The 13,084-nt window shown below is 42.7% G+C and overlaps 1 protein-coding gene across 1 annotated transcript in view; it reads left to right on the top strand.

Moving 5' to 3' along the window:
• The window catches only part of KIAA0319L (KIAA0319 like), a 120,237-nt gene that overhangs the window by 82,148 nt on the left and 25,005 nt on the right, over nt 1-13,084 (top strand). The window contains exons 6-10 of the mRNA XM_062190941.1: nt 119-216; nt 2,970-3,057; nt 4,923-5,015; nt 6,769-6,901; nt 11,126-11,354. Of these exons, the coding sequence (XP_062046925.1) occupies nt 119-216; nt 2,970-3,057; nt 4,923-5,015; nt 6,769-6,901; nt 11,126-11,354 (641 nt within the window). The remainder of the gene's footprint in view (nt 1-118; nt 217-2,969; nt 3,058-4,922; nt 5,016-6,768; nt 6,902-11,125; nt 11,355-13,084) is intronic.

Raw genomic sequence — 13,084 nt, 5'->3', positions numbered from 1 at the left:
TCTTAAAAACTAAGGCCTTGTCAAGATTTAGAAGAGGGTTGTTATTGGCAGGCTGTGAAGCTGTCATCTTTGTGTGTAGGTGTGTGTTTTCATGATTTTTGTAACTGCCCTTCTATAGGAGAAACCTACACCTACGACTGGCAGCTGATTACTCATCCTAAAGACTACAGTGGAGAAATGGAAGGGAAATATTCCAAGGTCCTCAAACTATCCAAGGTGAGTTTGTCTCCTTTCATTTGTAGGGCTAAGGTAGAGGCATTGACTACTTCCTAAAATGTGTAACCCAGTATTTTCTGTCCATATTGAAGCTGGGAATGATCTTTCAGAAATGAATTCTCCAAAAGTCTCACTGGCTGACATCCAGTGTTTGTTAGTGTATGATTCTCAAATTTTCATTTATGGTGAGAAGACTGCACCAGCATGGTAGTGATAGCTGAAAATACACACAAAACAGCTTTAAGGGTAACATAAGGATTTTAGAATTTGGGAGATGAACTAGGTTATTTGTGGCCACATGACTGTACTTTGGCTCACTCCTTTTGAGATTCATTGTAGTTATTAAGAGCCATAAAAATGATCATATTCTTTGGCCCAGCAGTCTCATTCATTCAACAACTGTTCATTGTGCACAGGCTAAGTGGTAGGCCAGGTGATTTACCAGTGAGTTAATCATAAGCTTAATGTTCAAGGACAATAGAGTCTTGTAGGTGCTACTGGTGGGAAGCAGGTGAGTATAACAGGTGATAACACTAGGTCAGTGCAGGAGCATTGAAGTCCTAGGGAATTAAAGTAGATTTTTTCGAGTTTGCCTACTCAGGCAATGAAAGGTGGTTAATTTACTGCATGGAGGGATAATATTTCAAACAGAATCAACATCTCCACTGGGTCAAAAATGAGAGAGAAAGTGTGGAGGAAGGAATGGTATGTGTGTGGTTCAGCTTGACTGAGCCCTAAGTTTTCAGAAGACTCGTGGCTCAAGTAAGTTGGAGAGATGCAGGGGCCAGATCGAGCAGAACCTTGTAAGTAAGATTAAGTACTTTGAATCTTATCCAGAGGAAATAGAGAGCGTTGGAAAGATCCTGTACAGAAGAAAGACATGTTCGGATTTCTAGTTTAGAAAGATCCATCCTGATTGAAGAGTGGAGGACATAAGCAGGGAGACCAGTAAGGAATTTGTTGAAAATTTGAGTGCAAAATGATAGCAGCCTGAGTAAAACAACAGAAGTAAAATAGAAATGTAAAATCATCTGTTGAGTTCATACCGTGTGCCAGATGTGATGTAAGTATTTTATGCAGCTAAAAAGAACTTCATAAAACCCCCAAGATGAGGGCATTAATATTTCCTTTACAAGTGACAAAATGAAAAGTTGGAAAACTGAAGTGATTTGGCCAGAGTTCACTAAGCTATTAAATGGTTGTTTTGGGCTATATAGAGCTTTCTATCTCCAGAACTCATTTTAATAATTGCTGTGAGGAGTGGTTGAGAATCAAGGTGATGGCAGTGTGGCTGGAGACAAGTGAGCGGATGTGAGCAGTAAAATGGAGGGCAGCTAGATAAAATGTAATGCTCAGTGAGTTGGATGGAGGTGTTTGGGAGGGAGGTCTGGGATAACCCTAGCCTTTTGGCTTGGGTACCTGCATGGATGTTCCCTGAAACGAGGAGCATAGAAGAGGGAGCAGCTTTGGGGGAGGTTTGCAGATGATGAGTTCATGTTTGGACAGGATGAGTTTGAGGTACCTGTGAAACATTTGAGTGGAGTTACCCATTTAGTAGCTGGGGGTGAGGGGCTAGGGATCAGGAGACAGCTCTGAGCAAGAGAGATAAATTTGCATGTCAACCCCAAACAGATGATAATGGAAGCCATAGTTATAGATAAGACCAACAGAGGAGAGTGTAGAGTGAAGGAGACTGAGGATAGAATCCTGGGGTACACTGTCATTCTAAGGGTAGAGAGTGAGGAAGCAGAAGGAAATGAGTATGCCAGAGAGGTAAAACACAGCAGGAAATCATTAAAAGGAGATGGAAGTAATGAAAAATGCTACCTGCATCAATTAGTATTTACTCAAAGAAGGTCATCTAAAGGAAAAAACCACATCCTCCTGGAAGATGTTCACTACAGTATTAGTCATAATAGTAAAAAAGTGGAAAGAACTCAGGTATCCAGCAATGTAGAATGCATATGTGAATTAGGACACATGTATTCATGGGCTGTTCTGCAGTCATTAAAAGGCATATTAAAAAGATTGTGTGACACAATGGGGAAAGTGTTCATACAAATGAATGGGAGGAATAGCATTGAAAAGTTTGATACTTTCATTTTAGCCTGACCTTGAATACCACTGAAGTATGAGCTCTTCGAAGGTGGTAGAGATCTTACCTTATTTCTCTGCCAACCCAAAGCCTGGGGTAGTGACTGGTACATGATTAGGTCTCAGCATATGTTTGTTGAACAAATGAACTACTTTTTGTATGTAGTCAGGATAGGAAGGAAATAGAGAAATAGATGGATTGATGTGTTATAATATAGTGAGATAGTGGATGATTTTATTGGGATTTTTCCCCCCATTTATGCAGTTAGTGGAAATGGAGATAGTGGGAAATTATTTGTTATTTTTACAAAATGTTTTTCTTTGAGGAACTGATTATTTTAATTTCATAACTCTGTGAAGTAGGCTGTTTGGGCCCTTAATGTTCTTCTGAAAAGAAAATGGGAGTACAGAGATATTGAAATCCCTTCTGTTCTGGAGTCAGCTAGTAATAAGATGCACATTAAAAGCTCTGGGTTTTTTTTTTGTTTGTTTGTTGTTTTAGTTTAATTTATTGTTTCATTTCCTTAGCTAGTTTATACTTTTTTCCATTTTGGAAAAAGAGCAAAAGAATGGAAGGTTAAGCCTGGGAAAACTCAGATGTATGTATTCAATGTAATTGCTACGTTTTGTGGCTAACAGGTTTTCTCTTGCTTCCACAGCTCACTCCCGGCCTGTATGAATTTAAAGTGATTGTAGATGGTCAAAATGCCCACGGGGAAGGCTATGTGAATGTGACTGTAGAGCCAGGTATGTGTTGCCAGCTCCAGCTGTGTCTCCATTGCTCCCTCTGCAGGCCTCCCAAGGAGATGAAGATTTGACTTCGGGGTTTTTAATTCCCAATATTTTTTTGTACATATTAAATTTATTGAGCAATTCCTAGTTCAGTGTAGCAAAAGACTATAGTAGCAAGATATGTACTTTGTTCCAAGTGTTCTAATGGGGACAGTGGGCTGGGCAGGGGAGCATTAGTTAGGCGGCCCACAGAGCAGTGTGGCCTGAGCAATAGCCCGTCTCCCTGAGAACTACTCCCCCAAGTGGGCCAAGCTGAGAGCGCACCATGTGCTGTAATTAAGAAATCGGAAGAAAGCAGAAGCCTCGGAGAAGCATGCAGGAGAGCCAGCCAGGTGATAGGTCCTTTCTGATCTTCCAGAGTTCCTCATTGAAACCCTACCATCTCTTTCACCTTGGAAACCAAATCCTGTCATTCTTTTTAAATGAGCCACTGTGGGTAGATCACAGTGCAGTAGCAAGGTGTCTTGTTTTGGATTTTCAGAGAAATTTGGGAGAAGTTGAAGAGTGGCGCTTACACTGGTAGATATTCCTAATACTATTTTTAAAAATATTTATTTATTTGAAAGGCAGAATTACAGAGAGGCAGAGAGAGAGAGAGAGAGAGAGAGAGGTCTTCCATCTGCTGGTTCCCTCCCTAGATGGCCTCAATGGCCAGAGCTGTGTCAATCCGAAGCCAGGAGACAGGAGCTTCTTCCGGGTCTCCCATGTGGGTTCAGGGCCCAAGGACTTGGGCCATCTTCCACTGCTTTCTCAGGCTACAGCAGAGAGCTGGATTGGAAGTGGAGCAGCTAGGACTTGAACCAGCACCCATATGGGATGCTGGCACTGCAGGCTGAGGCTTTACCTGCTACACCATAGTGCTGGTCCTCCTAATACTGTTTTTTATCTTTGTTGGTACTTGATTCTCTTTTCATTTCCTAAACTTTGTAGCCAAAGTAATCATTTCACCTCCTTTAAAATGTATTAGCACTGGGGTATCACTGTGCCAGTAGCACAGTGGCACAGTGGGTTAGGCTGCTGCCTATCAAGCTGACTTCACATATGAGTGCTGCTTCAAGTCCTGGCTGCTCCATTTCCAATCCAGTTCCCTGCTAATGTGCCAGGGAAAGCAGTGAATGATGGCCCAAATGCTTGGGCCCCTGCCACCCACATGGAGACGCAGATGGAGTTCCAGGCTCCTGGCTTCAGCCTGGCCCAGCCATGGCCATTGTGGCCATTTTGGGAGTGAACAGTTGGATGGAAGATCTCTCTCATCTCTCTCTCTCTCTCTCTCTCTCTCTCTCTCTAATTCTGCCTTTCAAATAAATAAGTGAATCTTTTAAAGAAATGTGATAAAATGAACACCATTTGACATTCCTCAAGGACAGAGTCCATTGGGTTTTAGCTCACAGTCCTTTGAGTGGACCAGCGTGGTTTGTAACCTTCCTGTCACTTAGCCATGGCAACCCCACACACAGCTCAGTGATGGCTGAGCTTTCCACCACAGTCTGTGCCAAGGGATGGTTTGCTTGCCAAGGCCTGTATCGCACAAAGCTTGTGTGAGGTCCTTCTCCAGGCAGACTTGCCCTGAAGTAGTCACTTGCTGCTAAAGTGCTTTTTGTGAACTAGACAACACCTGAACATTGAAATTCAGAGTGCATAGGAATGGTCAGGTTTGCAAGTGGCTTTTGTCATCCCAGGGGTGTTGGTTTAGAATGGCAGCCTGGTCTTGAGACTTTCACATCTGGTGATGCCTCAACCATCTGTTAAGTATCCACTCCGATGTAGCTTTCTTCTATTAAATCCTCTTTCCCAATTTTGTCCTTGTCACCTTGTTACAGAACCCCGTAAGAATCAGCCTCCTGTTGCTATTGTGTCACCTCAGTTTCAGGAGATCTCTCTGCCAACCACGTCTACGGTCATAGATGGCAGCCGTGAGTACTGATCTAAACGTGATGTTTTAGAAGACATTCATGGTGTTACCTGGGTGGAACACCCTGGTGGAAGATTTGGGGCTGGACATGTCTGCATTCTGGTTAGGCCGTTATCTTAGCCAAGTCATGGGAAGACCACGCATCTGGAAGCAACTGTGAGGAAGTAATAAACCAGACAGGTCCTATTTCAGACTTTTATGTGATGTGTATGAAGTAGTATTTCTTTGAGATGATAAGACAATGTATTTAGCATTGTTTTAGTTGAAATTCCTTGTTCTTCAGATTTGTTTACACAGAGTTGCCTTTCTTGGTTATGGAAACAAAATTCCTGCATAAATGAGAAACCTGACCAAAGTGGTCTCACCCAACCATTATTGCCCACAAGATTGTTGTCTGGTCTGTTGGAGGACTCAGAGAATGCTCTCTACACCCTTGCCTGCACTCATTAATGTTTTCCTCTTCAGAGTCATATCACCTAATGAGTGCCATGAAAAGATTTCTGGGTCTTTGTTCTTGAGTGTGCAGGTTTCAGCCTATCCTCTCACCAGTATTTACTTGATTTCTTTTGAGACCCCCTAAAGGCCTGTTACAATGACTGTCTTGGCACCAACAACGGTTTTTGGCAGAGAGTCACTGCTTTATCCAAGGACTCTCTAGCAAGGTTAAGCATTTCATGTCAGTGATTGTGGCAAGAAGAGGAGACTAGGAAGATGGAAGGCCAAGAGGGAAGAGAGAGAATGTGTAGAAACCCTTATGATAGCATGTGATATAAAGGGTTCCTATTTACCATATTACTTGTAAGTTTGAATAGATCAAAGTTAAATAATACATAGAAGGACACAGTGAGAAGAATTATACCATCCCAGTCTCTCAGCTCTCCAATTTTCCTCCAGACAACCAATAATGTTATTTTATATATCCTTCCAGAGATAGCTTATGTACATATTAAGAAAATATATACATAGTCATTATCCCCTTTGTTTATGCAAATGATAATACATTATTTGCACTTATCTATGATGCTTGTTTCTGTATGCTGCAGGAGTTTTCTGAATCAGTTCTCATACATGAAGTGCTTATTCATTCTTTTTTTTAGAGCAACTATATAGCATTCCATTATATGAATGTGTAATTTCATTGTGTGAATATTTGCTTATTTATAGTCAATATTCATGACTATTTAGATTGCTTTCACTTTTTTGCTATTAACAGTGTTACCACATTAATAATGTTGTAAAACTTGATGTTTAATGCCTGCCCTAGTGCATGCACAACAGATTTCTAGAAGAATTGCAGGGGCAAAGATAAATATTGCCAAATTACTCATTATAGAGGTTCTATCAGTTTATATGTCCATCATGACTAGTGAGAGGACCTCTTTCTCCACACTTTTACCCATCCATCTGGTAGGTTAAAAAATGATGTTTCAAATATAACTTTAATTTGCATTTATTTTAAGTGAGGTTGAGTATCTTTTCTTGTGTTTAAGAATTATAGATTTTCCTTTATTCATACAGTAGCATTTTAACCAGAGATTGCCTGTGTTGGAATCCTTGGAAAACTAGGCAGTGGAATATTCATAGAGAGGCAGAATGACCCGTTATTCCTAGGAAAGAAACACTCTGGAGGATAGTCTGTGATCTCACAGAGTTTTCCTAGCTTCAAATCTCTGGGTAGTTGCCCTGGTTTGTTTAAGGTGGATGAGTGCTGAGACCCAGCATTCTTTTGTAACTGATGTTTCCTTATGGTCAAGAAAGCACTGATGATGATAAAATCGTCCAGTACCACTGGGAGGAACTAAAAGGGCCTCTGAGAGAAGAGAAGATTTCTGAAGATACAGCCATATTAAAACTAAGTAAGCTCGTCCCTGGGAACTACACTTTCAGGTAAATTAGGATCTAGCTTCACATTTAACCGATGCCATGTTTGTTTGCTTATTTGTTTGTTTTTCTCTCAGGGGCTTTACATTCTTCTTCTTCTTCTTCTTCTTTTTTTTTTTTTTTAAAGATTTATTTATTTGTTTGAAAGGCAGAGTTGCAGAGAGAGAGAGAGACCTTTTATCCGCTGGTTCATTCCCCAAATGGCTGCAATGGCTGGAGCTAGGCCTACCCAAAGTCAGGAACCAGGGACTTCTTCCGAGTCACCCATGTGGGTGCAGGGGCCCAAGGACTTAGGCCATCCTCCACTGCTTTTCCAGATGCATTAGCAGGGAGTTGGATCAGAAATGGAGCAGATAGGACTTGAACCAATGCCCGTATGTGATGCTGGAGACACAGGCAGCGGCTTTACCTGCTAGGCCACAGCACTGGACCTGGGACTTTACAGCCTTATAGGAATAACTCACATTTCCTCTGGATTTGGTTGATAATATAGTCATCTCTTGGTATCCACAGGGGATTGGTTCCAGGACAACCCCCCCCCCCCCCCCAAGATATCAAAATCCATGGGTGCTCAGTTTCCTTATTTATATAAATTTGTATAGTGTTTGCATATAACCTTCCTACAGCCTCCGGTATACTTTAGTAAAAGGTGAAAGATTTGTATTCTCTGGTATACAAGTCATCTCTAGCTTGCTTATAATACCTAATACAATGTAGATGCTATGTAAATAGTTGCTGTATTTTATTATTTAAGAAATAATGATAAGAAAAAGTCTGTATGTATTCAGGACAGACATAATTTTTTTTTGACAGGCAGAGTTAGACAGTGAGAGAGAGAGAGAGAGAAAGGTCTTCCTTTTCCATTGGTTCACCCCCCAATGGCTGCTACGGCTGGCGCGCTGCGCTGATCCGAAGCCAGGAGCCAGGTGCTTCTCCTGGTCTCCCATGCGGGTGCAGGGCCCAAGGACTTGGGCCATCCTCCACTGCACTCCCGGGCCACAGCAGAGAGCTGGACTGGAAGAGGAGCAACTGGGACAGAATCTGGTGCCCCAACAGGGACTAGAACTCGTGGTGCTGGCGCTGCAGGCAGAGGATTAGCCTAGTGAGCCGCAGCGCCGGCCCAGACATAATTTTTTAAAAGTGCAATAGTTGCTCTCTGAGGTTGGTTGAATCTATGGATGTGGGACCTGTGGCTAGGAAGAGCTGACTGTACAGCCTTTGGTTCTGTTGGTTTTTTGAGTCCTGTGATGATGGTAATGCCATCTGTGGCAAACGTCTTGTGTAGTAGCTCAGGATCTACCACAGTTAATCTCTTTTGAAGCCTTATGTGGCAGATCTTCCAAATTTTTTCAAGATTTCTATCACCAAGTGAAAAGGCCCAATCATCCTTTGCCTTTTCTCAGGCACCATCTAGTAGGAACCTATACCCATGCTGTCTCTTCCTCTTTACACGTTGTCTCAGCGAGGGGACCTCAGAATCTTCACTTTTGACTAGTGGTTTGTAGGCTCTTTCTCTACTAGGGCTTTTGGGAGGATTTTTTAAAAATTTATTTATGTGTTTCAAAGGCAAAATGACACAGGGAGAGGGAGGGAGAGAGAGAAAGGGACAGAGAAGTATCTTTTATCTACTGGTTCACACCCCAAATACCTACAATAGCCAAGGCTGGCCCAGATAGAAGCCAGGAGCCAGGAACTCCATCCAGGTCTCCTGAGTGGGTGCAGGCTTAACCTACTGCTCCATAGTACCTGCCCCCTTTTTTGTGAATTTGATTCAAACAAAGTCCTTTTGGGAATTATGGGTGATTAATAAGGCTTTAAGGCAGACTCTAGAGTAATCCCTATGTTTGCATAATTCCTCATATGTTATTTCTACATAAATGTCATTCAAACATGATATGTAGATGATACATTGTCTTTTTACAGCTGAGAAAAATGAGTATTCAGTAACTTCTTGTATTTAGGAGCGTCTCTAAGGTCACACAGCTGGAATTGAAATGCGAATTTTCTGACACCCACGTCAGGGCTCATTCTGCCTTGCTTCTTTACTTGGTCCTTGTGTGACCAAAAAGCCCTTAGAAAATGAAATTAAAAGATAAAGTTTATTTGGGTACAACAAGTTTTAAATCCATGTATTTTTTCCATAATATGAATTTCCATGAACTTTTTGAAGACCTCTTGTATATTTTGTTTCTGCCTCTTTGATTACTCTTCTCAAGCTGTTGAAATTTTGACTGTTCTTAAGGACCTACTCCGTTTCTCCAGAGAGGAAAAGCTGTGGCTCTGCTCTTTCCTGTTGCTCTCATTGCCTTACCGTGCGTGGTATGACATATGACAGCTTATTCCTAGGTGTCTGTCTTCCCATGAATCTGAGATTAATCAAGTTTTAGACACTATTAAGGACAGAGAGATGAGTGTCCTAGCACAACACCTACATAGAAATCAATATGCAAGTTCTGAATTACAGCACTCCCACTGATTCAAGACTTTAGATGAGTGAAAAGTAGCTGCCAGTACAAAATTAGAGCCTTCTAGTTGGCTTATCAGGGAAATTTGGGGTTTTTTTCTTCAATTTCTAATATCAGACATTTTTTACTTAGTTTCTTAAAAATCATAACAATAATATTTCTTGAAAATATATACTATATGATAAATACTATTCTGAGCTCCTTCCTCACAGTATCTCATTTAATTCTTTTAACAGGTATTATGATTATTTTCATTTTATATATTAGAAAGTTTTAGCACAAAGATGTTAAGTAACTTGCCCAAGGTCACACAGCAGTCTGACTCCAGATTCTAAACATTTGACCCCAGTGTTTGCCTGCACCTTTTTTGGTAGATTGGGGTCTTGGGAGCAATTTTATTTCCCTAATCTTTAGTTATTTTTCCTATGTGATGATGGGATTGGATTAGAATAGCAGCAAGAGCCAGTCTGGTTGTGCCTCACTCACTTTTTCCTCTCTGCTACATTTACACAGCGAAGGCTTCTTCCCCCAACCTTGTGGTCAGCTACTGTTTGGCTCTGGCATCCCTTTGGGCAGTCCAGGAAGTGCCTGAGGTGAAAGTCACAGCAGTGGGCACTGTGAAAACTATATGGACATTGGGAAGAGAGTCAAAACTTCTTCAAATTTTTCTATTTCTGATACTTGCTGGTTTGTGCATGTATGCGTATCTGAAGCTTTTGTGATTTTTTTTTTCTAAAGAGTTTAATACCAAAAATCCCCTTCAGACCCTAGGTAAAAGGTGAGATCGTGGGATGAAATCTCACAGATGTCTGGCTCTGTCTGTGGTTGGTGGTGAGATTTAAACAAACCACATGTCTTTTCTATGCTTATCCTCTTTCTGTCAGCAAAATGGAAGGAGCCCAAACCTCCTTGCTTGCTTATGCTCACATTTTAAGGTGGCATGAGAAGCTTTAGGCTGTTCAGCTGGAAGGCATCATTTAGGTAAAAGTCTGCTCTTAAAAGAACATTTTTTTTTTCTCTTGCAAATCCTGTTTCTCACTGGCACAAACTGTGGAACTGTTGCGTAGGAGAATTCATTTCCATCACAAGCTCCTGCCTTACCGTAGCCAGGCTTCCTGGTTCATCCCAGGCTCAGTCTGCCCAGGATATCCATCCTTGTGATCTATACAGGGCTCAACCAGCTTGATGGCAGGACAGCCCGCTGCAGACAGAGCTTGCTGTATTTAGTGCAGTGTCTTTGAACTCCACAAGACTGGGGCCAGGGACAGTATCTTCTTAAGATGTGGTTTCTGAGCTTTGGAATTAGGCTCACCACGTAACCCTGGGTACTGTGCTTGGCTCCCTTAAGCCTCCTGTAATGTGCAAAGACACCTCCCCCAGGGTGGTTGTGAGAACCATTTCAGGTGCTTAAAAGACCTCAGCAGACAGGAGAACAAAATGGTGCTGGAGACATACTACTTGCATCCACTCCCAATGCACAGCTGCCAAGTTCTGTGAGCCTGGGCAAGTTACTGTGCCTCTCCTTGCCTCAGTTTCCTTATATATGTAAGGAATCAAAGGAAGAAGTAGAACTGTAGCTGTCATGCACATCTAATGAGCTGTTTACTACACACTTGGATCAGTGTCTGGCACATGGCACATGCTTTTCACGGAGGAATGGATGAGAATTGGCAACCTTCCCACCGTGGTACCTCTTAGCCCTGTCATGTTTATTCCTCTTTCCTTAAACCCACTTCTAATTGCACTCCTCTGTTTGCTCCAACAGCTTGACTGTGGTGGACTCTGATGGAGCTACCAATTCTACCACTGCCAACCTGACAGTGAACAAAGCTGTGGATTACCCTCCTGTGGCCAATGCAGGCCCTAACCAAGTGATCACCCTACCCCAAAACTCCATCACCCTCTTTGGGAACCAGAGTACCGATGATCATGGCATCAGCAGTTATGAGTGGTCACTCAGCCCAAGCAGCAAAGGGAAAGTGGTGGAGATGCAGGTAGGAGGGTGATTCCTGCCTTTTCTCTCTCAGGGGAAGTAGAGTTGCTGGACTCAGTTACCTATCCAAGGCTTATTTCTGCTCCATTTGTACTGCCAAAGTCAGGTTTGCGCATAGGCCATTTAGATTGTAAAAAAATAATAATAATAAACAAATTCAGAAAGCTTTAGGAAACTTTGGTTAGCATGTTCAGGAACATTTTTTTTTAAATATTTAAATATTTATTTATTTTAAAGAGTTAGAGAGAGTGAGTGAGTGCAAGCACTAGCTTCCATTCACTAGTTTATTCTCCAGATGGCCATAATGGCTAGGGCTGGGCCAGGTTGAAGCCAGAAGCCAGGAAGTTTCATCCAGATCTCCTGTGTGGGTGGCAGGGACCTAAACACTTGGGCCATCTTCTGCTGCTTTTCCCACTCACATTAGCAGGGAGCTGGATCAGAAGTGGAGCAGCCAGGACTCAAACCAGCACCCATATAGGATGCTGGCACTGCAGGTAGCAGCTTTGGCTTCACCCACTATGCTACAATGCCAGCCCCTCAGGAAAATCTTTGTCTTAAACATTTAACATTAGAAGAAAAGACTGAATGAGAAATGTGGCTGTTTTGGATGACTCCATACAGTCAAATAATTTGGGAGCTACAAGGGTACAAATCTGAATGAGCTCTGTTACAAATTGGAATAGATTATTTTACTATAGGTTGAGTACCTTCTTTCTGGGAAGGTCAGATTAGACAAATAAATAAAAGGCACTGGGGGGGGGGTAGTTGTGGTGAGCCAGAAAGCCTGTGAATGGGGGGTGGGGGGATGGTTGTGGTGAGCCAGAAAGCCTGTGAATGGGGGGGTGGGGGGATGGTTGTGGTGAGCCAGAAAGCATGTGAATGGGGGGTGGGGGGATGGTTATGGTGAACCAGAAAGCATGTGAATGGGGGGGTGGGGGATGGTTGTGGTGAGCCAGAAAGCATGTGAATGGGCGGTGGGGGGATGGTTATGGTGAACCAGAAAGCATGTGAATGGGGGGGTGGGGGATGGTTATGGTGAACCAGAAAGCATGTGAATGGGGGGGTGGGGGATAGTTGTGGTGAACCAGAAAGCATGTGAATGGGGGGAGGGTGGGGGGATGGTTATGGTGAGCCAGAAAGCATGTGAATGGGGGGGGTGGGGGATGGTTGTGGTGAGCCAGAAAGCATGTGAATGGGGGGTGGGTGGTGGTGGTTGTGGTGAGCCAGAAAGCATGTGAATGGGGGGGGGGGTTATGGGGGATGGTTGTGGTGAGCCAAAAAGCAGGTGAATGGGGGTGTGGGGGATGGTTGTAGTGAGCCAGAAAGCATGATCCCTGACAAATGGGCCCATCCTACTCCTCGGGACCAGCCAGTTGTTGCCACATGGAAGTGTGGTACCAATATTGCTTGATAGTCTGATGTTTCAAGAGAAGACAAAGTGGAGAACTTTATGTAAAATTTCTAACTTTTAAGACACTGCAGGCCAAACTGTGTTCAACCCACAGGCTGCCAGCTTTTGCCCACTGTTCTACAGGAAGTTTCTGCATTGGGAGTTTGCCCTAAATTATTTATGATGTTGCTGCTGATACTCAGGATTCTCTGTTTCTCAGTTTGAGGCTTGACTTAAAGCCCACATGTTAACTGTCAGGTTTCCCTGCTGTTGTAGAATCTGTACAAAGTCTTAGTAAGACGACTCATGGAGTCTGATTGAGGGTCACTAATTAGACTGAA

Source organism: Lepus europaeus, chromosome 5 (assembly GCF_033115175.1).
Source record: "Lepus europaeus isolate LE1 chromosome 5, mLepTim1.pri, whole genome shotgun sequence".
Lineage (NCBI taxonomy): Eukaryota > Metazoa > Chordata > Mammalia > Lagomorpha > Leporidae > Lepus > Lepus europaeus.
This window is presented reverse-complemented; position numbering and strand designations above follow the sequence as displayed.